This window comes from Mycteria americana, chromosome 8 (assembly GCF_035582795.1).
Source record: "Mycteria americana isolate JAX WOST 10 ecotype Jacksonville Zoo and Gardens chromosome 8, USCA_MyAme_1.0, whole genome shotgun sequence".
Lineage (NCBI taxonomy): Eukaryota > Metazoa > Chordata > Aves > Ciconiiformes > Ciconiidae > Mycteria > Mycteria americana.
The window spans coordinates 47,211,583-47,238,824 of record NC_134372.1 but is presented as its reverse complement, the minus strand read 5'-3'; the positions used below and the strand labels follow the sequence as shown (position 1 = coordinate 47,238,824).

Sequence of the window (27,242 nt, the reverse complement as noted above, 5' to 3'; positions counted from 1 at the left end):
CCCCCAGCCTCCTGTAATTACAGGTTTATTGCCTGTACAGCTATTGTGTAATGACATGTTTGCAAATTAATTTTTACAGCTCATGCCATGGGGGGGGGGGGGGAGGGGGGTGAATGGGGGGGCAGAGGAGGGGTCCCCCGGTGCTTGTGTGAGCCCAGCAAATAAAACCTCTATAAAATTGTGGGGGCTGCGAGCGGGGTAGTGACGGGGGACCCGGGGGGAATTGGGTGACATGGTGACCTCGCAGCCTTTCCGGCCCAGGGTGGGGGGGGATCCCCCTTGCACCCACGCTGTGGGGGGGCATTTGGTTTGGAGTACCCAGAGCTGTGTTACCCCATAAGTGACATTTCCTAACACACAGGTGAGGTGTTGGGGTGGGGGGGGGGTGGCCGGGGAGGGGGGAAGCGGTGGCAGAGCAGCAGCACCCAGCACCCCGCGGCTGGGAGCACGGCAGCAGAGGGGAGCTGCCTCGGAGGGAGCGGGACTCGGGCGATGACTCAGGGGACGGGCCAGAAATACTCCCAGCGCCGATTTTGACAGATATAGGTTAGGAAGGAAGAAAATACATAATAATAATCCCCCGACCTGGAATTAGAAAAGCAATATTTAACGTGGGGGGCAGGGGGAGGAGGAGGAGGAGGAGGGTGCAGTTTTTCACCAGCTCCGTCTTTGCCAAGGGGGTTCCTGGGGAGCTCAGCTGAAGGCGTGCGTGCGTGTGTTCGCACACGTGTGTGCACGCGTGTGTGTGCGTGTGCGCGAGCGCGTGCATCTGTGTCCGCGTGTGCGTGTGTGCATGCATGCGAGTGCCTGCAGACGTGTGAGCGCCTGCATGCATACATGGGAGCGCGTGCACGCGTGTGCACGCACGTGTGCGTGCAAGCGTGCATAAGCACGCACGTGCGTGCGTTTGCCGCCAGAAGACCTTTTGCAAAGGCCCTCCTGCTCGCTTACACTGCGCACCAGGCCCAACCTCCCCACCGTGGGGCCGGATGGGCCCGGGGGAGTACCGGGACCCCCGGGACCCCCCCCCCCCCCAGCCCCATGATCAGGAGCAGGCAGGGGCAGGCAGGGGCAGGCAGCAGGGGCCCTGGGAATGGCCTGTATCTTTAAGCTGTTTGAAGGGCTGGTCATTATCATACAGGATGTGGCTTCTCTTGCAGGGGCGAGATATCACACATCGCCTTCGTGAACTTTGGTGTTAAAAGCAGCCGGCAGTTTGGGAAGAGAGGGCCGGAGCGGGGGGGGGGGGGGGGGGCGCGGGGGGGGGGGGGGGGGAGGGGAAGCGCGCACACGCACACAGACGTGCGCGCGCCCATAAGCGCGCACCCATGCAAGCACGCTCCCATGCAAGCGCGCCCATGCGTGCCTGGAGCGCGCAACGCGTCCCGTCCCCCCCCCCCCCCCCGCCCCGTTCCCCCCCCCCTCCTTTCCACCCCGCCTTGGCTGATCGTTTGCTTAAAGCAAATTAAGCCGGGCCCTCGTTACTATGGTGCAGCCAGGATCTCCAGCCTGCCTCGCTCTCCCCGTAATAGCATTTATTAGCCCTATTTGCCTGCAAGCATGTCTTCCCGGATCTGCTAATGCATCAGCGGAGAGGGAACGGGGGAGATCCTCTCGGGCGGCTGATTGCAGCCCCCGCCGGGCGAGCGGGGCTGGGCAGGGCAGGGGGGATTTGGGGGGGCGTGGGGGGGGGGTGCTGGGACCTCACCCCCGGCCCCCCGTGCAGGGGCTGGGGCAGGCAGCTTTCCTTCGCCTGCCTTTTGTGAAGCAGCAGGCAGCAGGAAAGTTGGGTTATTTATTGTTTAATTTCCTAATTTTCCTCCTTAAGCGACTTGGGGGGGGGTGGTGATTTTGCTATTTTTATTTTATATCCCCCCCCCCATTGGCAGCTGTTTGAAAACAGCATCCCGGAAAAGAGCAAAAAAAAAAAAAAAAATTATTCTGTCTCTAGGCGAGGAGGAGGAGCGGGGTTTGAGGGGGAAGGAGGCTTCTCCTGCCCTCCCGTCCCTGGCTGGGGGGGTGCCCCGGGGCTCGCCTCCCCGAAAACGCCGGGGATGAAGGCTGAAGCCCGGGGGAAGCGGGGCGGCTTGAGGCGAGGAGGAGGGTGCCGGGGCGAGCAGCTGCCTGCCGCTCTCCTGCCCGCTCCCCTTCATTAGGGGAGACAAATCTGCTGTCAAGTAGCCAGATTTCCAATTTACCGATAATGATTCTTGCATGAAAATTGATCGAGGGGCAAGTCTGCCGCCTCTCGCCCGCCCGCCTTGGCGCAGCCCTGGGGAGCCTGGGCTTTCTGCTCGCCTCGGGACGCGCTGCTCGGACGGACGGACGGACGGACGCCGGCTCGCAGCCCTGTGTGGGTCACCCACCCCACGCCGCCAGCACCCTTCTCCGGGACACACACCCACCCACCCCCCCCGCCGCAGCATCCAGCTCCGGGGGTGCGTCCCCCCCACGCCAAGGGTCCCACCGCCGCCGCCGCCTCCTCCTCCTCCTCCTCCTCCTCGCTGGCTTTTTGTGTGCCTGCGATTCACAGCTTGGGGCTCAAGCAGCAGGAAAACCCCCGGGAAGGCGTCACGCCATGGCAGCCGGGCTCCTGCCCTGGCCCCGCCGGTGACAGCCACCGCCACCGCCACCCCTCCGCCAGCGCCCTGGGCTCGCTGCTATTTCAATTTTTATTTTTCCTCCTCCCCCCACGCACTTGATTCCCCCCGCTCCTCCTCCTCCTCCTCCTCCTCCTCCTCCTCCTCCTTCTCCTCCTCCTCCTCCCCGCTCCACCGTATTTTTTCGCCTCTGGTTTATTTTTCCAACCCCCTCCGTGTGGCTTGGTGCTAATTTTTTTTTGTGTGTGTGTTTTTTTTTTTTTTTTTCCTCTTGCTTCCTGACACATCCTCTTCACCTTGGGTCTTTTATTTTGATTTTTTATTTTTTTTCCTGGCCGCAATGGAACTGTAACATAAATCATGTTTGGGTTGAAACCACCTCTCTATTACTTACCAGGTAAGGCACCGTGCGATGCTGCTGCCGGCCCCCCCCCAGCCCCTTTCCCCCCCGGGGTCCCCCCCAGCCTGGGGACACCCCTTTGTCCGCCCCGGCCAGCGGCAGCCGAGGGGGATTTGGGGGTGAAGTTACTTTCTCCCAGCACCTCATAGGGGTTTTGGGGTCTGCCGAGCTTGGGGGGGGAGGAGGGGAAGCAGGCAGCCCCGGCGCAGCACTGCAAGGCTCTGCAGCGTTTTGGGGTGCTTGGATCCCCCCCTCTTCTCCTGCTGCCGCTCTCCTGCCCTGGGGGGGGGTTTCTCCCCTCCCTGAGGATCCGGGAGGGCTTCTGGCCGAGGAGGGATGGGGAGCAATACCGGGTGCGCTGTGTTTTGGGGCGGGGGTCCCTGCTTGCAGCCCCGCTGCCGCCTGGGTGCGGGGACTTGGGGCACCAAAGTTTGCTTGTGCTGCCCCAGCCGGCAGCACCCACCCCCGCGGCAGCCGGCGAGGGAGGGGGACCCCCCCTCCGGGGGGTTTTGGGGTGTTTTGAGAGCACTGGTGGCGAGGGGGGCTGGGGCGCGAGCTCGGGCGCGCTCTTGGAGGGCGCACTCAGGGTGCGTGTTTGGGGTGCACGCTCGGGGTGCTCGCTTAGGATGTGTGCTCAGGGTACGAGCTCGGGCTGTGAGCTCAGGGTGGGAGCTCGAGGTGCTCTTGGGGTGCAGGCTCAGGGTGCACGTTTGGGGTGCACACTTGGGGTGTACATTCAGGATACTCAGGCTCAGGGTGGGAGCTCGAGGTGCTCTTGGGGTACAGGCTCAGGGTGCACGTTTGGGGTGCACACTTGGGGTGTACGTTCAGGATACTGAGGCTCAGGGTGGGAGCTTGAGGTGTTCTTGGGGTGCGCACTTGGGGTTCGTGCTTGGGGTGCACCCCCTGGATGCAGCCTTGGGCTGTGAGCTCAGGCTGTGAACTTGAGGTGCTCTTGGGGTGCGGGCTCGTGGTTGCGCACTCAGGGTGTGCGCTCGGGCTGTGAGCTTGAGGGTCTCTTGGGGTGCAGGCTCAGAGGTGCATGTTCGGGGGACACACTCGAGGTGCACGCTCCGGATGCGAGCCTTGGGCTGTGAGCTCAGCCTCTGAGCTCGAGGTGCTCTGGGGGTGCAGTCTTGGGGTGCACGCTCAGGCTGCGAGCTTGGGCGCGCTCAGGGGCGCGCTCTGAGAGGCGGGGGGTGGCGGCAGGGCCTCTCTCCTGGGGGGCCGTACCCCCACGCGGCGGTTTCCCCGCGGAAGGTTGTTTGTTTCAGGAAATGGCTTTTGCATGTGGCAGTTGTTACAGGAACGAGCAGCTCTGCCCAAGCGCGCCTGCGCCGGAGCGCGCGAAGGCGAGCCGGGAAGGGTGGCGGAGGGGTGTCGGGGTTGAACTTGGGGGGGCCCCCTCCCCCCGGGAGGGGTTGCGGTGTGACATCCTCCCCCAGAGCTGTGCCACGGCAGGGACACGGGTGACCCGCTTGCCCGTGGCACCCAGCACGCTCCGACCCTGCGCCCTCCTCCCTGCCAGCCGCGGGGGTCCCGCTCCCCGTCCCCCCCATGGCACCATCCCCTTGCCCGCTCCTTGCTGGTTCTCGGCTGCCCGCAGCGGCCGCAGGCAATGCCTGCCTGGCCTCGGTGCTGTCCCCCGCGGCAGGGACTCCTCCGAAGGCTGCAGGTGCAGGGAGACAGGTTGGGGGTTGGTTTGGTTTGGGTTTTTTTTTTTTTTTTTCTTCCTTAAATTCCATATTTAGCACGCTCCGGTCGAGCGGGGGTTCCCAGCGGCGGCTCCTGTTGCGTGAAACTTCTGGCTTTGCCGTTGCTGCTAATGCACTAATTCCTGCGCCCTGGAAAACCCTGCTCCGGCCAGCTCTTTGCTTTCCAGCCACCTCGGAGAAGAAATAAAAAAAATTGGAGGAGAAAAGCAAGACAGAGAGGACAGAGAGGAGCATGGAAGTGTCAGGCTGTGAGATTTAAAGCAATTAGGGGAAATTATGTTCGAGGCGCTGGCAAGCAGAGAAATCGCCGGCGGCAGCTGCCGGGGCGTTGGGAGATGCTGGTGGGCCAGGTCGAGTGGGAGCAGATGGAGACGTGAACCTTCCCCCGTGGGCTCGCAGGGGTTTCACGAGTGCTGGGCTGGTGGCAGTGACTCAGCGGCCCGAGTCCTGCTGGGGACTGTCACCGCCTCGGGGACTGCCTGGCCGTGGCCTGTGTCACACGCTCCTCGGTGGCTTGCTCTTCCAGCTCGGCTGGCATGGGATCCGGCCGGCTCCTCTGTGTCCCCTGCATCCCTCCGGTCACCGATGCTTCTGTCCCTGCCATCCCTCTGGCCGTGGGGCTGGAGATGTGCGACGGGGCTCGGCCGGCTGCAAGGGGACACCGGGCACGGTGGGGACCCGGCATCAAGCATAGCTGAGAACGGGGGGCCAGGGAGGGGACCCCATTCTCTGCTGCTACCTATGGGAACCATGCTCAGGCTGGCTTGCCTTGAGATACGTGGGTGCAGTCGTCACCCTGTGGCCGGTGCCAGCACCCTTTGGGGACAGCAGCACCCCTTGGGGACACAGCATCCCCAGAGGGCCTGGCTGTCTGCTCCAGCAGGCGCGAGGGCGGACCCGAATGCACGCAGCCTTTTGGGGTCCCCCCTCTCCTTACGGGTGTCCCCAAATTGCTGGCAGCCCCCCAGGCGCTGGAGGGACCCTGGGGCTCCCGGTGCATCCCCCGGCGAGGCGGGACGGGGCCCTCGGTGCCTCGGCGTGCCGGGGAGGATGGCGGCGGGTGCCGGTGGCGGATGCTGCTGACTCAGGACCTTCCCAAATGGTTCCTATTTTTACACCAGGGCCGGTAATATTTAGCCCGTGGATCAAAGCAGATGGAGGGAGCTGGGTGATGCCGTGTAAACACCCGCTCGGCGGGTGCCGCTGGCACGAGGCGTGAGTCACCGGCGGCTTTCGGCGGCACCGGGTGGGGACGGCCGCCCCCGGGCTGGGTTTGGGGTGCTCGGGGCTGAGCCCCCCTCTGGGCAGCCCCCGGCTGGGTGCTGGGGTTGGGGGTTGCCCTTTCTCATCCTCGCTGGGTGCGTGGTCGAGGGGTGCTCGAGGATGATGCTCGTGGGGTGCTGAGGGGGGGCCGGGCGATGCCAGGGGGGTCTGGGCCGTGTTGGGGTGCCGAGAAGCCCTCCCGCCTTCCTCCTTTGCCCACCCCACCATCCTCCTCCTCCTCCTCTCGCCAGTCCTAAATTCGGTCGCCATGGCAACCATGTCAACCACTTTTCCAGCTTCCCCGTGATGGTTTCAGGAGGGGAGGGGAGGGGAGAGGGGAGCCAGGGGAAGGGGGGCGGCGGGCGAGGGCTGCACGCCGGTGGGGGGGACCGGGGCCATCGCTCCCGGATCGGGGCTCAGGGTGACGCTTCCCAGATGGTTTTTCCCCGCTGGGTCCCGTCTGGCGAGCGGGGGCCGGTGCCAGCCCGGTGCGTGCCAAGGGGTCAGGGCTGGGGGTCCTGTGCCGGGGAGGGGGCTCGATCGCAGCCCCCCAGCTCCGAGCAGGCACCGGGTGGGCACCCCCAAAATTCGGTGCCTGTCTGCAGCCATCCTGCTCATGCCAGGGCCCGCTGGTACCTGGGATGTCAGTAGCCGCACGGCTTGGAGGGGGGTGAATTATTCCCAGACACCCCCTTTCTCCCGCTTTTCTTCCCACCCCCCCTCCGTAATCTCTTTATTCCTGGGCTAAGCCTGGTTCCCAGTGGTTTTAAAGGCAGATTTGCCTGTAGCTATATAGGACAGGGTGTAAAGCCGGGCGACTGTGCGGGTGGGCGCGTAACGCCAGCGCCGGCATCGCCCCGCGGTGGGTGGGTGCCCGGCCGCCCCCCGGGGCTGGCTGCGCCGGCGCGGAGCCGCGGTGCCGCCGGGGGAGAGCGGGCGAGGTGTAATTACCCCAGCAGGAGTTTGGCCCGCAACGAAAGCGGGGTACCGCTCCCGCCGCCGTGCACTCGCGTCCCCCGGCATCCCCCTTCCCGGCGCTGCTGGACGTCGATTCCCGGGGGTCCCCGGGGTGCTGCGGGCATCGCTCACCTCCAAACCCACGCCGGGTTTTTGGGGGGAGCAGGTGCTTCCTTTCTTTACGGCGTGTCCCCCCCTTTCCCTTTCCTTGGCACCGGCTGGCGGCACCTGCCGGGGCGCTCCTCCTTGGCACGGCACCGCGGCACGTGTGCGGGCACTGCCGGCAGCAGCCGCGCTCGAGGCACCGCCGGCAGCCGGGGGGGGGGGGAGCGGGGCCAACCCTGCCCCAAGCCTGGCAGTGGGGTACATATCCCCCCCCTCCCCCCCCATTTTATTATTAATTTTTAACTTTATTTCCCGAACGCTGCGCTTAATTAAACGCCGCCGCCTCTTGCTGCGAGCTGACGCGGGGTATTTATTACTCCAAACGTTGATGGGGAGGATGCTCCCCCGCCGCAAGACCCCTCCGACGGATTATTTCACCGGCATTAAAAGGGGGGGTGACACCCCAAACATCCCCCCCCCCCCCAAGGGTCTTTGCGGGGGAAGGATGCTGCATTTCTGCATCAGCGAGCTCTCTCCTTCCCCCCTTCTTTTAATAATAACGCTTTAAAGATGTTTGACATCTGTAACAAACAGCTGGCATCCTGTTATGGAAGAATGTCCTTTTATTTCCGAGCAGGTTGAACTGTCATTAATAGTATAATTAGGTGATTATCGGCGTACAGCAGAAAACTGCTTAATTGCACAGCCAGCTTTGCGAGGATCCCCGGCTCCTTTATTGCTGGATTTGTTTTAGCCGCCTGAATTTTTTCGCGCTGTGTTGTTGTTTTTTTCCACGTTGATTATTATTTTTTAATGCGTGTGGCAGCTGGGGGAGCGTGGCAGCACCGGCGGTGCCGGGGAGGGGGGGGGGGGACACACAGACATGCTGGCGCTGGCACTGGTCCCCCTGCGTGTGTGTGTGTGTGTGTGTCCCCCAGGTCCCCAGGGGATCTATTTTTAACCCCACGCGTGCTGAAGTTGAGGGGTCTCGGAGGTGGGGTTGGTGGGGAAATGGGGTTTTGCTGGGTGAAGCACCCATGGGTGGGGGCACCCATGGGTGGGAGCTAAGCGGGTGCAGAGTTATTCGAGGGAATAAAGGAGGTGTCTTTGTTAGCAGCTCCGTGCCATCAGCTGCCAGCGGGGAGCAGAGCCACGGCACCGCTCGGCGCGGGGCAGGAGGGCACCCATCGCGCCGGCGAGCCTTCACCCGCCCTCGCCCATCCCTGCAGGCTGGGACCCTCCTCTTGGGCCACCGTGCCCCTCTCCGTCCCCGCAGCCCGTGGGGCACACACGTGGCTCGCCGCGGTGCTCGGGCGGCTGAGATGGAGTTGGTCCATCCCCATCCCCGTCCCCGTTCCCATCCTCGGGATGCGGCATTTTGGGGGCAGAGCAGATTTTTTGGCGCCCGCCAGACAATAGCGCTTTGTATCTCCCCCCCGGTGCCGCCAAACACACTTGTTAGCGCCGCAGCTTTGTGCTGTAAATTTCCATGGAGTAATTACGTCTTAATTTATGATAATCCCGGGCGGGCGGTGGAGGGGGGCAAGCGCCAGTCAAGTTTGGAAGTTGCCTGCCGGGGCCTGGGGTCCCCTGCGGCTCATGCCGACCGTGAACTTCTCCATCTCGGTGCAAAGCCAGCGGATGGGGAGAGCGTCCCCGAGCGGGGACCGGGGCCGTCCCCGGGGGAGCGGGGAGCGAGGCCACGTGGGAGTTGGGTCTCAGTCCCAGTTTGCGGAGCAGGAGCGTCCCCAGCGCGGTGGCCGGTGATGCTGCCCATCCTACCGCGCATCCAGGAGCTCAGGACCCCACGGGCTTGGGTCATCCCGGGATGCCGCCGGGATGCCGTGCGCGTCCCGGTGCTGGCTCCCCCAAGCAGGAGGGAACCTCTGCCTTCCCGCAAGCCCCCAGCACCGCTCCGGCGTGGGGCCGGACCCTTCCCCCTTCCCACCGCTGAATGGCTCATCCCGCCTTTGTCTGGAGGGCTTATTACCGGCAAAATAGAGGCTCTTTTCCCTCGGCCTTCCAGGCAGGCAAATTAGACGCTTTGGCAATTTTCGAGGAGGATGATGGGGAGGGGAGGAAGGCTGTCATCGCTCGGCGGAGGACCCCAGCACCAGGCAGCGTGCTGGCCCTCTCCGGCAAGGGTGAGCGGTGGGAAGCGAGGGGCTCCCCGTGTCCCCTCCAAAGCCATCGAGGCAGCGCCGGGAGCTGCCACAGGAATCCCGTGGGATTTGGGGAGCCCAGTGCCACCAAGCATCCCACCGCGGAGCCGGCAGGGTGCTGACACCCGTGCATCCCACCACCCATTGCCGACGGGGGCTGTGGGTGCCGTGGGCACCCTGTCCCACGCCCCAGGGTGGGTTTTGCCCCTGGAGAGGGGTAAAACCCCGGGGCTGCGCCTGCTGCACCTGCAGCCGGGTCCCCGTTGGGCGGCAGCGCACACCCAGTGACATTTGCCAAGCGTAAAAATTCAATTAATTCCAGCAGGCAGATTAAATATAAGTGAATTTTAATAATTTGCTCGAAAGGCTGAGGATTACTGTAGGCGAAAAGGGAAGATGCTGCGCGCACGGGGGCACTGGCCAGCCTTCTCGGCACCGGCGGGTGGGATCGCCGGCGCTAATCACCCTAAATCCCGGTGTGGGAAGGGGGCTCTGCTCCCCTTGGCGCCGAACCCCTGGACCTGGGTTTTGGTTGATCTTCCCCTGTGACGAAGAATGTGCCCGAGCCGTCCCAGCGGTGCTGGCAGCGTGTTGTGCCCGTCCCCGGCACAGCCCGGCTCCACGGGCATCGCTGTTGCTTCAGACCCTCCTCGCTGGTGCCCGTTTCTTGGGGGGCTTCATGGAAAGGGCGAGACCCATCAGGGTGGTGGTGGGAGCCTGGGCTTTCCCCTGGGGACGCCATGGGACGTTGCATGGGGACGCGGGGCTCCTGGGTGAGGAGCAAGCCAAGGTCTCACCAAGACCTCCGCAGCATCTTGTAAATAAAAAGCCGGTGACGTGGGGCACCAATTGGTAGCAGATGGCGCCGGTATTAGGAAAATGAAAATACATGCAGTAAATTTGCCGTTTGCCAGCGTTAATTTCTTATCCCAAGGTAAAACCTTCCCTCTGGCCCGTGCCGGGCCATCTGCACGGTCATAAACCGCAGCACTGCGGTGCGTGCGGGGGGACCCCGGGAGCGCGGGGGGGACCCCCCATCCAGCCCGGCCCCCCGGCTTTGCTGGCGGCACAGTGGGATTGATGGAGATTGCCCGTGACCTTTGCTAGGACACGAGGTATTACCATTAATACTTCTGTATTTCCGGAGTTCATGCCATGCATAAATCTCATATCAAGCTGGGCGGGCAGAGTAATCTGCCAGGCGGCATTATTAATACCCGTTATTAATACCCGTTATTAATACCTGCCGCCCCCCGGCACCGGAGCCCTTCGTTAGCTGCTCGCGGATGGGGCGAGGGATGGGGGCTGTGCCGTGTCAACCCCTCCCCACCTTTTTGGGGTGCAGCCGGGGCGGGCGCTGGGAAATCCCCGGTGCTGGCTGAGTCACCGATTGCTTTCCGCCGGCGGCGGGGGGTCCCCTGTGGGCACCCACCCCCGTGATGGGGGGCAGTTTTTGGCTGTGGACCCCCTTGGCTCTGCCGGGGCGGGGGGGACGGGAGGTCTTCAAAGGCAGCAGGATGGCAGGAGGCATCCCCTCGCCTTGTCCTGGCACCTCCTAACTCTGCCCCGTAGCCCCCGGCTCAGCTGGGTCCTGGCCCCCCGCCCCTGCCTGCAGCCCCCTGCCCTGCCCCTGCCTCCCCCTGCCCCGCCAGGACCTGCCCCGTGCAAGATCCAGCCTGCGTGAAACTCTAATCTTCAATTTTATTCGCTCGGCTCCAGCCGATTTGCATAATCCACATAATCACCCCGGTTTTAATTGCCCACAACTCTGCAGAAAGATCATGTGGTTAAGTGGTAAATCATAATTAGATAAATAATTGGCTTGGCCGCAGCAAGCTGCTTTGTTATACCTGCCATCTGCTGGGCAAGGGCTTCTCGCGCCGAGAACAATGCGCCGCTGACGGCAAAGCCTGCGCTGCCCGCGGCAGGGCTGCGCCGAGCTGCCGGCACGGGGACGGGGACGGGGACGGGGACGGGGACAGGGGACGTGGACGGCAGGGCAGCCTGGCTGCACCGGGCATTGCCCGCTCCCGGCCTGCGCGACGCCCGGTAGCGTCGTGCGAGGTTCGACAGCACCGTGCAATGCCTGGCCCCGACCCACACGTTGCCCAACGGCACCGGGCAATGCCCGGCAGCACCGTGCGGTGCCTGGCCCTGTCCCACACGATGCCCGGCGGCACCGTGCGATGCCTGGCAGTGCCGTGCAGTGCCCAGCAGCACCGTGCGGTGCCCGGCAGCGCCGTGCAAAGCCCAGCAGCACCGTGCAGTGCCCGGCAGCACCGTGCAAAGCCCAGCAGCACCGTGCGGTGCCCGGCAGCACCATGCAGTGCCCAGGAGCACCGTGCAGTGCCCAGCAGCACCGTGCGGTGCCCGGCAGCGCCGTGCAGTGCCCAGGAGCACCGTGCGGTGCCCGGCAGCACCGTGCAAAGCCCGGCAGCACCGTGCGGTGTCCGGCAGCTCCCTCCCATGTGATGCCTGGCCCCAACCCACGCGATGCCCGGCAGCCCCGTGCCATGCCTAGCTCTCTGCCCTGCGATGCCCGGCAGCCCCGTGCAGCGCCCGGCAGTGCTGCGTGATGCCTGGCACCCACCCGCGTGCCCCACGTAGCCGTTGAGCCCCCAGCAGCAGCTCATGCAAAGAGGAGGGGTGAGGGCTGTACCCCGCTTCTCCCAAAGCAGGGGGGGGGTCTTTGAGAGGCGGCCGGCACCCGGATCCAGGTGGAGTCTTCATCCCAACCTGGATGCCGCAGAGAGGGGCTTGGGGGCCAGCAGCATCCTTTGGGCACAGGCACTTTATTTTCGAAGCCCCCAGCTCACTCTGCCGGGGCAGAAACGAGGAAGAAAGTTGTTTTGAAGTGAATCTTCCACCGGCATGATTTCCTACGGGCTTAAAACACACCCGGGGCTGGTTGGGCTGGGCACGGGAAGGCAAGGAAGGGAGAAAAATAATCCCGCATCGTGCCGGCCCCGCCTCCTTCTCTTATTAGTTTGCTTGTTGTCGTTTGCCAGATCAATGGTCCATGGAGGAGTGATCGATGGAGACCCAGCCGGCTAATAGCGAGGTGCGCTTGGACGCTCGGGGCCGTGCCAGGCCCCCCGGGGAGCCCCAAATCCCATCGCCAGCTGGCAAGGTGCTCCTCGCCCCGGGGGACCCATCCGGACCCCTCCAAGGGTGCTGGCGGCAAGCTGGGTGCTGGGGAGCCGGCCAAGGGGGGGGATGCTCCCGGGATGGGTCCTAGGCTCTGCCCTGAGGACCCCAAAAATGAGCAAAGGCTGCGTCTGCATCTGTCCATCCCTAGGGACACTCGGGGACACCAAGCCCGGCCACCTCCCTGCGTGCCGGGCGGTGGGGAGGGAGGGCAGGAGCGCAGGCTCCGATCAATCAATTAATTAATTAATGGAGCGTGTTGTAAGCGCGGCGGCAGAGCTGTTGTAATGAGGGGTGGAAGATGCGCGGCGGCTCGGCGGGACATCACCGGGAGAGGAGGTTGTCCCCGCTGCCTGTCCCTTGCCTGTCCCCTGCCTGCTGGCTCTCAAGGGGGTGACGGGGTGCACGGCGGGGGGGACGACAGGCACGCGCTGCCCGTGGCTGCCTGCCCTCCCTCCTGCCCGCGCAGGCAGCCGCCGGGGCCCTGCCTGCTGCATTCAGGCAGCGCAGGGGGGGCTTGACAATGCGAGGCCATTAGCATGGAAAATCCATGCAAAGCAGCTGTTCCCGCTCGGAGCGTGCAGCTGGATGCGGCTCCAGAGCGGGAGCCGAGGCGCCGAGAAGCCGGGGGACCGTGGAGCGTCACCCCAAATCCCTCGGGGACCCATTCGGAGCGAGCGTGGAGGAGCCTTGCCAAAGGGCTTGGCCCAGTGGGTTCCACCCGAGGCGAGGTCCCGCGTGGTGGGTGCGGATCCGTCCCGGGGGAGGATGCAGGATGCTCATCTCTCCCTGCTCCCTCGGCCTCCCGCCGCGCTGGGTTTTTTTCCGCTCCATTTGCCAGGGGCTGGAGCTGCTGCCTGATCGTATTTGGTAATAAATTATTAGTTCCAGCGCTCGGGAGCCCGGGAGCTCAAAATAGCTGCTTTTAAAGCGGGCGGCTGGTGCAGGTTGAGTTCAATGGCAATCTGCTCTGAAGGGCACTTCATGCTCATTAGGGGCCTTTCAAGGTGCTGGGGAAGGGGGGGGGCTGAAACCAAGGTGCTAAACCTGCCTGCGCCGCATTTCCTGGCAGCTGCCTGCAGCGGGGACGAGGAGGCAGGGGAGGGCGGCCGGCAGCGGTACCGAGCCCCCCTGCCCGCACGCCTTCGCTCCTCCAGGAAGGACCCTGGGGTTTCGGGGGGCTGGGAGCCCATCCCTACCCCAGCGTTGCCCGCTCCTGCCTGCCCGCGGCGGCTGCCGGCGTGTTTATTTGTCTCCAACCCCACCAGGCAGCCAGACTGGTTCTGCTCTCGCTGCCGGAGGAGGCTCCCGCTGCCAAAAAACCCGCCAGCGTCATCAGGAGCAGATGGAGAGAAGATGGCACGCTCCCAGCTCCCAGCCCTGCGCCAGGGATGCGGGGGGCAAGGGGGGTGAGGGGGGCTGGCAGGCAGGGACACCCCCCCCCCCCCCCCCCAGGAGCCAGGGGCTCGGGGTCCTGCACCGTCAGGGATGCCAATCCCCCGTGCGGCACCGCGGGAAGGGGTGCCAGGAGGCGGGGTGGCACAGGGAAGGGTGAGGGGGACACGGCGATGGCCCTGCCGTCCCCCTCCTTCTCCTCCTGTCCGGGCAGGCACCTGCCTGCTCCCGCGGGCGGGCAGCCAGCAGGCACCGGGAATGCCAGACGCTCCCTGCGCCGCCGTGCCCGGGCACGTGCTGCGGAGGGACGGGGATGGGGACGGGGCGGCACGTCGCCCGGTCCCCAGTCCCCGACCTCCCCTGTGGCCTCAGCGGGGGACCCAGGCGTGCTGCGGTCCCCGCAGCCCCCACCCCGCCTCGGCTCGGCAGCGGCTGCCTTGCCCGCAGGGGTGAAGGCAGCAAGCCGTGCCCGAGGGCAGGGACGTGGTGGGGTGCCAGCCCCTCTCCCTGCACCCCCGTCGGGCTGGGGGCCGCGGAGGGGTAGCCTGCCCCGTTTCGGGGTTCGGCTCCCCGCCCTGGTGAGGCAACCGCTGGCGTGACCCCAGGCTGCTGCCAGGCTCCGAACTTGACCTGTTTTTCCACATGGATCTGCCTGCTGGGAAAAGCAGCCGGGGAGGGGCGGGAGGAGGGCGAGAGCTGGGGGGAGGCCCCACCTCGCCGTGGGGCGGCACGGCGTCCCCAGCCACCGCAGGGACGGCGGCACCCGCAGAGGTGATGGGATGCCGGGGGGGGATGCAGCGCAGTCCCGCTTCCCCGGCCCCACCAGCTGCCCGGCCAGCTCTCTGCTGCGGCGTGCCTCAGTTTCCCCAGCTGGCAGCTGTCCCGCGGAGCAGCCTGGGGACGCCCGGACAGACGGACGCCACCTCCGTCCGGGCAAGGCGGGTGAGCGGCGCTGCTCGAGCCCCAACTGGGGCGGAGGCGCCGATTTTATCACCGGGCAGGAGCGGCAAAACTGGTTTGGAGCCCGGCTGGGGCAATGGCACAGCTGGCGTTAGCGAGCCGGCCCGGGGGGGGGGACGGGACCGCAAGCTCCCCGCGCGCTTCCCGGCGAGCTGCTGGCTCGGAGCTGCTCCACGCTCACCCGGCAAATCCCAGTGGGATCATGAGTTTGTTGGGAGGCGTTTGGGGCCACCGAGATCAGCTGAGCATCACACGGGCGATGCTTCGCCGCCAGCCCTGCGCCCCGGCGAGCGTGCGCGAGCGCGCTAATCCCTGCCAGCTGGTTAGCAAATGGTCTCCTGCCTTGGGTTGGGGCTGGGGGGGGGGGATTATGCTGGGGTGAATAGCTGGGGAGAAGCTGGGGGGCACATGGGGAAGTGCCTGGGGGGTGCAGGGCTGTGCCCGGGGGATGCAGGGCTGTGCCTAGGTGACGCGGGCTCGTGTCTTGGGGATGTGGGGCAAGTGCCTGGGGGGTGTGGGGCTGTGCCCAGGGGGCACGAAGCTGTGCCCGGGTCATGCAAGGCTCTGCCCGGGGGGATGCGGGGCAGCGCCTGGGGGACGCGGGGCAGTGCCCGGGGGTACGTGGGACTGCGCCCGGGGCTGCGGAGCAGCGCCCAGGGGATGCCAGGCTGTGCCCGGGGTGCTGCAGCCCCTCGGGGCGGTGCGTGGGCGCACGGTGCCGCAGGCAGAGCGGGGTGCCCCGCTCTCGGGGTGGGGGGGGACGGGACTGGGACACGACGACTTATCTGGGGGTCCCGGGGCCGGTGCAAAGCCCGGGGGTGCCTGGGCCCGGCTGGTGCGGCGGGTTGGCTTCCCAGCTGTTCTGGTAATGAATTTACATGAGGCGAGTGTGTCGACAAGGCGGCAGTCAATGGCTGAGAGCACCGGAGTTAATAAATGCTTGTATAATGAGGGCAGAGGGGAGCGCACGCCGCCGCGCCGGCCGCCTCTCCTGGGGCCGGGGGGCAAAGATTAATCAACGCTGAGTGGCACTCGCAGCCCCCCCCCGTCCCGGCTCCCACGATGCCCGGCCGCCCTCTGGTACGGGGTGCTCTGGGGTGTCCGGCATCGCCGGTGCCTCCGGTTGCCTCCAGCCCTGCTGGGATCTGGGGGGGGGGGGGCTACCCCTTGGCCCCCCACCCGCCTGCCCACCCTGGAGCGGGGCTAATTTTAGGCTGGTGTTAATGAAGCTGCTCCTTTGGAAGTCTATTTTAAGGGCCCTGACATCAGCAGTTGCTGTTTTGGGAGGTGGAGAGCCCTAGAGCGGCCAGCCCTGAGAGCCGGGGGGGGCACGGGGTGGGCTGCACCCTCCCCCTCAGCAGCACCCGCACCCCCACCCTTAGGGGCCACCGTGCCCTATAGCAGCTCTGTGCTTTGGGGTGCCACAATGGGGACGTGGGGTGCCGTGGTGAGGATTTGAAGGTGCAATGGTGGGGAGCTGGGGGTGCCGTGGTGGAGATTCGGGGGTGCAGTGGTGGGGACTTGGGCGTGCAATGGTGGGGATTTGGGGGTGCAGTGGTGGGGAGCTGGAGGTGCAATGGTGGAGATTCGGGGGTGCAATGGTGGGGACTTGGGGGTGCAATGGTGGAGATTCAGGGGTGCAATGGTGGGGACTTGGGGGTGCAATGGTGGGGATTCGGGGGTGCAATGGTGGGGACTTGGGGGTGCAATGGTGGAGATTCAGGGGTGCAATGGTGGGGACTTGGGGGTGCAATGGTGGGGAGCTGGAGGTGCAATGGTGGAGATTCGGGGGTGCAGTGGTGGGGACTTGGGGGTGCAATGGTGGGGAGCTGGAGGTGCAATGGTGGAGATTCAGGGGTGCAATGGTGGGGACTTGGGGGTGCAATGGTGGGGAGCTGGAGGTGCAATGGTGGAGATTCGGGGGTGCAATGGTGGGGACTTGGGGGTGCAATGGTGGGGGATTTAGGGGGTGCACTGGTGGGGAGCTGGAGGTGCAATGGTGGAGATTCAGGGGTGCAATGGTGGGGACTTGGGGGTGCAGTGATGGGGATTTGGGGGTGCAATGCTGGGGACCCAGGGCTGTAATATTGGGGATTTGAGGGTGCAGCGGGGGGGATTTGGGGGTGCAATGGTGGCAATTAGGGCTGCAGCGGTGGTGCTTTGAGTTTTGGCAGCACCACACGAGTTAGGGGGCTGCCCCCCTCCCCGTCACCTCCATCAGGATGCTGAAGTCCCTGTATCCCCCCAAAACACCCTCTCCCTCCCTGTGGGGCTCAGCGGGGCTGTGGGACACGGGCGGCAGCTGCTGGCCCCCGTGTCGCCTTGTTTTCCGTGGGCGAGCAGCCCGGGCGCGCTCGCTTTCTTAGATAAGCTGCCGCCCCGCAACCGCCCGGGGCTCACGCCTGCCCGCTCGCTTCCCCACCGCTGCGTGAGCTCAGGGTGTGTTTTGGGGTGGGGGGCTGAACCAGAGGGAAGGTGGTGCTTGTCCTGCTGGTTGTTCCTGCTCCCGGGGGGGATTTGGGGATCCCCGCTCCCATCCCCATGTCACGTCTAACGCAGGTTGCTCTTGTTCGCAGGCATGAGCCATGAGCCGAAGTCGCCGTCCCTAGGAATGCTTTCCACCGCCACCCGCACCACCGCCACCGTCAGCCCCCTCACCCCCTCGCCGCTCAACGGCTCCATCGTCCCCAATGGCAGCCCGGCCGCCAGCAGCACTTTGTCCGTCCAGGCAGCACCTTCCTCCAGCTTCGCCGCCGCTCTCCGCAAGCTCGCCAAGCAGGCTGAGGAGCCGAGAGGTAGGGGACGGGGACGGGGACGGGGATGGGGACGAGCACGGGGACGGGGACGGGGACAAGGACCGGGGGGATGCTGAGCATCACCGCCTCTCCCCACCGCCACCCGGGAGCCGGCGGATGGTGTTTTCTCGCCATTTCCTGAGCTAATGTCTTTCCCTGGCGTCGTGTCTCGAGGGGGCAGTTTAGAAATTCAATTCAGCCGGAGTAATCCAAATGCCGTATCACTCGCTGTACCCCGGGAGAAAGTCTGGGAGAGCGCAGCGTGGGGGGACCTGTCCCTCCCTCCCTGCCCCTCCAGCCCTGCTCCCTCCCACCATGCTTCACTGAAAAGCTGTTTTTTTTCCCAGCGGCTCCTCAAATCTGTTCCTTCCCCAGCCAAATTGCCTGGCTAAACAGCAAATTTTCGTGCCCCTGGGATGTCCCCGTCCCTCGTCACCGTGCGATGGCCTGGCTGCCGCATCCTCCATCGCACCCCCCCCTCTCTGCTCCGGTGCGGGGTGCAGCTCGTGATGGGGGGTGCGAGTGCTGCCGCCGTGCCGGAGCACCCCGAGGTCCCCATCACCGCCCGCGGGAATCGTCGGGGCTGTCCCACATGAGCAGGGGGAACCAGCCTGTCCCCAGGCTGCGAAGTTTCACCAGGAGACTGCTGGCATCATCAATTTGCAACAAAATAGTATTTATCCTTGGTATTTCCGTTGGTGGGTGCTCCCCGTTGCGTCGTTGCCCACTGCCCGGGCACTTTCGTTCCTGGGGAGGACGCCCGACCTTTTGCAAGATGTTTTTTGCAAGGCCCTGATTGCAAGGTCTTTTTGGAAGACCCTTTTTGCAAGATCCTTTTTGGAAGACCTTTTTTGCAAACGCCATCTGCGAGACCCTCCTCGCAGCCCCCCCGCCAGGCACGGCCATGACCCGGCATCGGCCGCTCCCGAGGAAGGACGTGGGGACGCCGGGTCCCCGTGATGCCGAGGGGACGAGGTCTCGGTGATGCTTCAGCCTCGCCGCGAGCTCCAGGCTCTCCCCAGCTGCCTGCTCCCCGGAGCCCATCGGCTTCCTTTGGGGCGGTCGCTTGGGTTTGGGGGGATTATTTTGCCTTTTCTTCCCCCCACGCCCCACGGCTCGTGCGCCCACCGCACTGCTCAGCCCATCTGAAGGGGCATCAGTGGGTCTCGACGTGGATTTTGTGGCGCTGGAGAGAAGAAGTCATGTTCCCTTTGGATTTCCCCTTAATTACTGCATAGTTTGTTCGTTAAAAAAAAAACCCCTTGTCCTCGCCCATCTGGGTGCCCCAAATGGCTTATCCCGGAGGTTTTTAATAGGCGTGAGTTTGGGTGCGTGTCAGGAAGGGGGTTTCTTTCCACACCATCGTTTTTACCCCTGGGAAATGAATTGCTTTGCCCCCAAATCCTCACCCCGCTTCCCTTCCCACAACGGGAGATGCTCCGCCGTGGCAGATGCAGCCGGTGGGGTGATGCCGACCGGGTCCGCCCAGGATCGGCGACTTTTTTACCGGCTTTATGGACCGGCAGTTGTGCCGGGGCGTCCGTAGGGACGTTCCGCTTCCCCGCAGCATCCCCGGCTGCAGGGGCTCGTCCCAACCGACTCCATCCCAGCAAAACCCCAAGAAGCCACCGAAGGCATCGCCCGGCCGGGGGCTCCTGCCTCCTGTCCTACCAGGGCTGTCTGCAGGGTGGGTTTTATTCCCCCCCCGCCTTCCTTTCTTCCCCCCCCCCTCCTCCTTCAGGGTCTCAGCTGTTAATTACATTTGCCTGTCAGCCTGGGCTGCTAATCTGCTATCGCCGAGCGGAAAGCGGGAGGTCAGAAAACAAAGGTGACACCATCACATTGTGCCTCTTGTCATCTCCAATCCAGATTAGTTTCATTGACTAACTCCTGGCTGAATACCACCAGTTAATTATAACGATCACAAACCCTCCCGTTTAAAGCCACACAGCGAGAATTAAGGTTCTGAAGTAAGACTTTAGCTTCATTAATTGCTGGGCTCATTGTGATGGTATTGATTGTTAACGCTATCGCGTGGTGAGTAATGGCTTCCCAGCTCAGAGGGGATTAGGCTGCTAATTGTTGTTGGCCTTGCGCTGACAAGATAGACTTCAGTGGGTGTCAAATCCGTATCGGCGGCTTCCTTTGTCGCGGGCAGCCTTTCTCTTTCCCCGAGTCTTGCCGCTCTTGAAATGAAAGCGATTCGGAGCGACTCGGGAATAGTTAATAAGGCTCTCTGCTCCGCGGAGCGTCCTTCCCCGGGCCTGGGCATGCTCGTCCCTCCCGGCGCCGTCCCCGGTCCCCCCCGGTGCTACCCCGGCACTGGGGGTGAGCATGGCGAGGAGCGCGTGGGGCGTTTGGAGGGGGATGGAGGTGGGTCGCACGCTTGCGGGGCGAGGAGCTGCCTTGCACGCTCCTGGGAGCCGGCTTGCACGCTTGCAGGGCGAGGAGCTGCATGGGAGCCGGCTTGCACGCTTGCAGGGCGAGGAGCTGCCTTGCACGCTCATGGGAGCCGGCTTGCACGCATGCAGGGCAAGGAGCTGCATGGGAGCCGGCTTGCACGCTTGCAGGGCGAGGAGCTGCCTTGCACGCTCCTGGGAGCCGGCTTGCACGCTTGCAGGGCGAGGAGCTGCCTTGCACGCTCATGGGAGCCGGCTTGCACGCTTGCAGGGCGAGGAGCTGCCTTGCACGCTCCTGGGAGCCGGTTTGCACGCTTGCAGGGCGAGGAGCTGCATGGGAGCCGGCTTGCACGCTTGCAGGGCAAGGAGCTGGCTTGCACACTCAGGGGAGCTGGCTTGCACGCTTGTAGGGTGAGAAGCCGGCTTACACACTCAGGGGAGCCAGGCTGCACGTTTGCAGGGCAGGGGGCTGGCTTGAACACACAGGGGAGCCAAGTTGCCCACTTGCAGGGCAAGGAGCCGGCTTGCACGCTCAGGGGAGCTGGCTTGCACACTCATGGAAGCCAGCTTGCACTCTTGCAGGGCAAGGAGCCGGCTTGCACGCTTAGGGGAGCTGGCTTGCACACTGGTGGGAGACAAGGCCTCTCTTGGTGCCAGGCTCGGTGCCGGGATGAGGAACATCGTCACCTCTCGGCTGGCATCCTGCGGTGGCCATGGGCCACCCCTCGGTGGCCAGCAGCCAGTCCCTGCCGGCATGTCGGAAACCTTCCCTCGGCCCGGACTCCGGGCTGGTGGGAGCGGGGTTTCGGGGGGCAGGACCCCCCACACCGCCTGGGTGGGTTTTAGCAGTGGGCGATGCAAACGCCAGGCGCCGTGTGCCCTAGTTAATGTCGAATTTGTATTTCTGCTCCAGCTCTGCTTTTCTACCCACATCGCGCTCTCCGCTTTAATTCCGTTTTTATTTTTCCCTTGCAAATATCGCCAGCATCCCCGGGGTGGGTATAATTTAAAATACAGATGTATTATGCAAATAAAGCCAAAGCCTTCCCCAAGGGTTGCGGGGAGTGACTCCTTCATCCCAACATCTCCCAGCGCCCTGGCTCCTGCGCAGCGACTTTTTGCAGCCGGATTAAGCAGTCTGCGGGTTCAGCTTGAGAAGATGCGGCCGCCCGGGGTTGGCATCGCATCAGTGTCGCTTGTGCCGCTTGTGGGCAGGGTTTGCTGTGCCCATAAAGGGCTTTTTGGGAGGCAGGGGGGTTGGCAGCCCCTGTTAGATAGGAGCAAGAGGGTGCCCGCCCCACTGCATGGGGCAAAGCCTTTTAGCACCGGGGGGGGACCTCCCTGGGGACAGGGCTCCCTGGGACCCCCTGGGATGGGAGGCTGGGGGTCCAGCCTGGGGGTCTGGAGGGATGCCGACCGCCCCGCCTGCATCCCCGTGCCCCATCCCTGGTCCCTGCACCGGGGATGGCATGGGATGGCTTCAGCTTGTTCGGAGGGCGGTTTCAACTGGTTAACCTTTTTCCCTGCTTATTTTCATTTTTTTTCAGGGTCCTCAATAAGCAGCGAGTCGTCCCCGGTCTCCTCGCCGGCCACCAACCACAGCTCCCCTGCCAGCACGCCCAAGCGCGGCCCCATGGGCCCCATCATCGTGCCCCCGGGGGGGCACAGCGTGCCCAGCACGCCGCCCGTCGTCACCATCGCCCCCACCAAGACGGTCAACGGGGTCTGGAGGAGCGAGGGCAGACAGGTACGGCCGTGTTTGGGGGGGGGTCCGGCCCCCCCCAAAGGATGGAGGGTGTGGGATGCCGCGCACGGCGCTGATTGTGCCAACCGTGGTCCGAGCCGTACTGCCACGCTGCTCCCGAGGGACCACAGGGCTGCCCCCCATTTTGTCCCTTCTCCTCCCTGCCGTGTCCCCGGGCTGCCATCGTCCCCGGGCTGCCATCATCCCTGGGCTGCCATCATCCCTGGGCTGCCATCGTCCCCGGGCTGCCATCATCCCTGGGCTGCCATCATCCCTGGGCTGCCATCGTCCCTGGGCTGCCATCATCCCTGGGCTGCCATCATCCCTGGGCTGCCATCGTCCCTGGGCTGCCACCGTCCCTGGGCTGCCATTGTCCCTGGGCTGCCATCATCCCTGGGCTGCCATCGTCCCCGGGCTGCCACTGTCCCTGGGCTGCCACTGTCCCTGGGCTGCCATCATCCCTGGGCTGCCATCGTCCCCGGGCTGCCATCGTCCCCGGGCTGCCATCATCCCTGGGCTGCCACCGTCCCCGGGCTGCCATCGTCCCTGGGCTGCCATCATCCCTGGGCTGCCATCGTCCCTGGGCTGCCACCGTCCCCGGGCTGCCACCGTCCCTGGGCTGCCATTGTCCCTGGGCTGCCATCATCCCTGGGCTGCCATCATCCCTGGGCTGCCATCGTCCCCGGGCTGCCACTGTCCCTGGGCTGCCATCGTCCCTGGGCTGCCATCGTCCCTGGGCTGCCATCCGGAGGGGAGTGCAAGGAAGAAAGGGGGGGGGGGGGGCATGGCTAATTAAGAAGCATCGTTAGTGGTTCTCCTCTCCTCTGCACGCTACAAGCAGATTCCCGGGGGGATTATGCCACTTGGAAAGACTAATTAAACCACAAAGCGGAGAGGCGATGGGAGGGGATGAGAAACGCCGAGGGCGGGGGGGGGGAGGAAGAAAAACAAATTGAACCGCGATCCCTGGGTGCTCGGAGAGGTGCGTGGGGTGTCCGGGTGCTCTCCCCACCCCCGTGTCCCCCCTGTGTTGTCCCCCCCCCGTGTCGCCTCCTCCCCAGTGACCCCCGCAGCACGGGGGTTAACCGAGCGTGGGTTATTGTCTGGCAGAGCCGTGCTCGCAGCGTGATGCCCCGAGACGGGGAGGTAATTAGAGCAGGGCCTGGCACGCACAATAAGCCTTAATGCAGGCGGCGGAGGTGGCGGGGGGGGGCCCCTTTGTGCCGGCCACGGTGACCTTGGGACCGTCCCCAGTGGCCGGGGACCTGTGACCTGCCCCGGAGGGTCTGGGGGCCAGGACTGGATGGGGAGGAGACGCTGGGGCTGCCGCTATCCTCCTCCTATAGCCGCTGAATGGGGAAGATGCGACGAAAAATAATCATTTTTAAACACAACCTTGCCTTGCTGGAGGTCACCCTCCTAATTACCGGCCCCTGCGGGGTCCCTGGTCACCCCAACGGGTCCCCCCTTGCCAGGGGGTCCCTGCCCAGCCAGCGCGGGCGCGAGGAGGGAGCGACCTTCATCCCGGCGCCGAGGATGGGGAGTTGGTGGAAGATGGGTGAGGCCCCATGGCGGGGCGGGGGTGCTGATGCCGGCCTGTCCGCGGGGCCGGGGGGCTGCCGGGCTGACCCCCGGTTTATGGCCGTTATCGAAGGCCGGCTGGATTTCCACCGGCTGTGTCTGTGTCCTCCCTGGATGATTAATAGCTCTGGAGAACAAAGCGGACCGTAAATCTCCGGGCAGGTAATGTGTCCTGCCGTCAGCGCTGCCCCGGCTTCAGCACCCCCTCTCCTGCCGATGCCCCCCGGCATAGCCCCCCTCGGACCCCGACACCCCTCCGGCCGCCCTTCCGCAGCCTGGGTGCGGGAGGATGCCCCGGCGGATGCGCCCTCCCCCGGGTACCGGTGCCAACTGGGGACCCTGCGGGCACGCTGGGGACCCGCTGAGGGTCTTGGGGTGGGGAGACAGCGGGGATCCCCCCCCCCCCCCCGTCCCTTGCGGGGTCCCTGCCGTCCCCTAACGCCCGGCTCGGCATTTCTGCCTCTTTGCCTTCCAGCAAGAAGCAGGGTCACGAGGCAGCAGCAGCAGCGGCGGCCGCGAGCGCCTCATCTCGGAGCCCCCCCTTGCACAGGAGAAAGCGGGGGGCCCCGCCGTCCCCTCCCACCTCCTGGGGACACCCTACTCCTTCGGGCTGCCCCACAGCTCCGTGGTCCAGGACTCCCGCTTCCCACCTCTCAAGTGAGTCCGGCGGCAACGGATGGGGCGGGGGTTGCAGGACGCGGGCGTCCCCTGCGAGATCCGCTCCCGCCGAGCGTCCTGGGGGGAGACCCATGGGGACAGGGTGGGATGGGGACCATCTCCCTGCTTCCCCAGCCTGCAGCGGCCGGTCCACCACGTGGTGCCTCCCAGCGCCGTCACCGAGGATTACCTGCGCAGCTTCCGTCCCTACCACACCGCCGAGGACCTCCGCATGTCCTCCCTGCCGCCCCTCGGCCTCGATCCGGCCGCCGCCGCCGCTTACTACCACCCCAGCTACCTGACGCATCACCCCTTCCCGCACCCCGCCTTCAGGTGGGCATCGCCGAGATTGGGCTTGGGGGTCCCCGGGGGGTGCCGCTGGCCGCAGGACGAGCCTCGCAGGCTGGGGAGGTGGGAGCCTGATCCGGGGCGGACGGTTGGGCTGTGCTGGGGGCGTTTTGGGGCTCTCCAGACCCCTCTCCCAGCGGAAGGCAGCCCCCATCCAGCCTGGGACCGCTCCTGGGAAACTGGGGGGGGGGAAATTGGGGGTTTCTTCCCCCCTCCCACCCCGAGCGGCACATCCCGCTGAGCATCCCCCTCTCCCCAGGATGGACGAGTCGTACTGCCTGTCGGCACTGCGGTCCCCCTTCTACCCGCTGCCGGCGCCGGGCTCGCTGCCGCCCCTGCACCCCTCAGCCATGCACCTGCACCTCTCGGGGGTACGGTACCCCCCCGAGCTCTCGCACTCCTCCCTCTCCGCCCTGCAGTCCGAGCGCATCTCCAGCCTCGCCGCTGAGAGGTACGGGGGGGACGATGGCCGGGGGCGGGGGGCGGACAGGCCACCCCAGGAGATGCTAACAGGCGTCGGGGGGTTGTTTGGGGTTTTGTTGTTTTTTTGGCTTTTCCTTGTAGGCTGCAAATGGACGAGGAGCTGCGGCAGAGGGAGCGGGAGCGCGAGCGGGAGCGGGAGAAGGAGCGGGAGCGAGAAGCCGACCGGGAGCGGGAGAAGGAGCGCGAACGGGAGCGGGAACGCGAGAAAGAGCTGGAGCGGGAGCGGGAGAAGGAGCGGGAACGGGAGCTGGAGAGGCAGCGGGAGCGCGCCCGGGAGAAGGAGCTGAGCATGGTGAAAGCCATGGAGGGGCCCTTCCTCCCCGTGGCCGAGTTGCACGGGCTGCGGGGGCACCCAGCCGAGGAGCGGGGCAAGCCGGCGGAGCCGCTGGCGCCCAGCAGACCAGGTAACGTCCCCACGGGTGACGCTGGGGGGGCTGCCGCCTTCGGCGCGGCTTGCCACGGTCCCCTTTCCCCTCCAGATGGCAAAGCCAAGGGGGTCGGTGGCCCCGGGAGGTGGCTCGCAACGGAGCCGGGCTCTCCCGGCTGCCAGCTCGCTTTGCCAAAAGCCCAGCTGCCGCGGCTCTCGGAGAGGCAGCGCGGTGCCTGTGCCATCTGACTCGGTCCAGGGCGGCAACGTGCCCGGTGCCACGGCACGCCTGGCAGCTGGGCTGGCAGTGAGCAGGCAGCGCTGGGCTCTGGCTGGCGGCTGCCCCACGGCTCTGGGTGCCTCCCGCCTGCAGGGATGCTCGGGGGGGCCCTGCACACCCCAAAATACCCTGATAGCCAACAGACGGCCACGGGTAGCCCCCCCCGCTTTCCGTACCCTGATTCTCCGGCACCCTCTTTCCAACCCAGAGAAACTCAAGGACTCGGTGCTGCCGATGCCGAAGCCCATCCAGCACCCGCTGCACCCGCCGCCGGCTTCCCACCACCCCGTGCCCAGCCTCATCCCCAACCACAACGTGTTCCCGCTGCCGGGGAGCAGCGCGGCCACGGCGCTGCTCATCCACCGCACCAACGAGGAGGAGAAGTGGCTGGCCCGGCAGCGCCGGCTGCGCCAGGAGAAGGAAGATCGGCAATCCCAAGTCTCGGAGTTTCGGCAACAAGTGCTGGAGCAGCACCTCGACATGGGGCGCACCCCGAGCCAGCCCGAGCCCGAGCATCGGCCCGAGCACCCCAGGTAGGGATGCTGCCAGCCCCGCTCCAGGGATGGAGCTTCCCCCTAAAACCGAGTTGCATTTTCCCGCGTTGCAGCCATCCCTGCTGTAATATCTATAGGATTTTCCCCTGTTGCCCCACGGCTTTGCACCCCGTTAGCTGGCTCCAGCCCCCCGTTAGGTAGCCAGCATCCCATAGCTGTGCCCCTCGCTCCTTGCACATCCCCGTGAGCAGAAGCCGCTGCGCTCGGCCGGCGCCAGCAGGTCCCTGTCACGCGGTGCCAGCCAGGCCGGCTGCGCTGGCAGCGTCGGGCGTCGCCGGTGCCCGACATCTGCGCGGCGGCAGGCGATGAGCCTGGGAGGTGGCCGGGGGCCAGCGGCGAGTGGCCAGGTGCTGCCCAGGCACCCGGCACCGCTAATTGCAGCTCCCCGCCGTGCAGCGGACCCAGGCGGAGGGATGCTCTGTTTTTGGGGGGGGGGGGCACCCGCCCCAAACCCGGGCGGTTTGCGGGGGGCAGAGGAGCGTGCCTGCACCCCGCGATTGACAGGGGCTTGCTCACCCCTATTGCTGAGTGCTTAAGCAGGGCGAGCTCATCCAGCCGGCTCTGCTGCCAGCTCCCTTTGTTATTTTTGGGTATCCAGGGGATTAGCGTGGCTCATCGAGGATAATAAGGAGCAGATCGCGGGGCGGCACAAAAGCGAGTGCCCGCCACAGGCTCCCTTCCCCGTCCGCTTCTCCCACCCCAAACAGGAGAGGAGAGAGCAAGGTCACCCTGAAACACCTGCAGCTGGGGGATCCTCCATCCCCATCCCCATCCTCATCCCCATCCCCATCCCCATCCCCATCCTCATCCTCATCCTCATCCCCGTTCTCATCCTCATCCTCATCCTCATCCTCATCCCCATCCTCATCCTCATCCCCATCCCCATCCCCATCCTCATCCTCATCCTCATCCCCATCCCATTCCCCATCCCATTCCCATCCCCATCCTCATCCTCATCCCCATCCCCATCCCCATCCCCATCCTCATCCTCATCCTCATCCCCATCCCATTCCCCATCCTCATCCTCATCCTCATCCTCATCCTCATCCCCATCCCCATCCCCATCCCCATCCCCATCCCCATCCTCATCCCCATCCCCATCCCCATCCCCATCCCCATCCTCATCCCCATCCCCGTCCCCATCCCCGTCCCCATCCCCGTCCCCATCCCGGGGTTGCCCGTGTCCAGCGGGGAGGGAGAGGGCCCGATCCCCGGCAGGGCGGGCGATGCTTCCCACCGGCAGTGACACGGTGCCGGGATAGCAGCGCTGAGCTGAACTCGCTGCTCCGTGCACGGAGGTCCGGGGCACCGGAGCGGAAAAGCGTTAAAT

At 65.3% G+C, this 27,242-nt stretch overlaps 1 protein-coding gene across 2 annotated transcripts in view; it reads left to right on the top strand.

The window, feature by feature from the left end:
- Positions 1 to 27,242, top strand: part of GSE1 (Gse1 coiled-coil protein) — a 108,155-nt gene that overhangs the window by 73,697 nt on the left and 7,216 nt on the right. For both annotated transcript variants that reach the window (XM_075510960.1, XM_075510961.1), the window contains exons 3-9: positions 17,281 to 17,499; positions 21,446 to 21,645; positions 23,699 to 23,880; positions 24,016 to 24,213; positions 24,488 to 24,679; positions 24,793 to 25,115; positions 25,567 to 25,891. In XM_075510960.1, the coding sequence (XP_075367075.1) occupies positions 17,281 to 17,499; positions 21,446 to 21,645; positions 23,699 to 23,880; positions 24,016 to 24,213; positions 24,488 to 24,679; positions 24,793 to 25,115; positions 25,567 to 25,891 (1,639 nt within the window). The remainder of the gene's footprint in view (positions 1 to 17,280; positions 17,500 to 21,445; positions 21,646 to 23,698; positions 23,881 to 24,015; positions 24,214 to 24,487; positions 24,680 to 24,792; positions 25,116 to 25,566; positions 25,892 to 27,242) is intronic.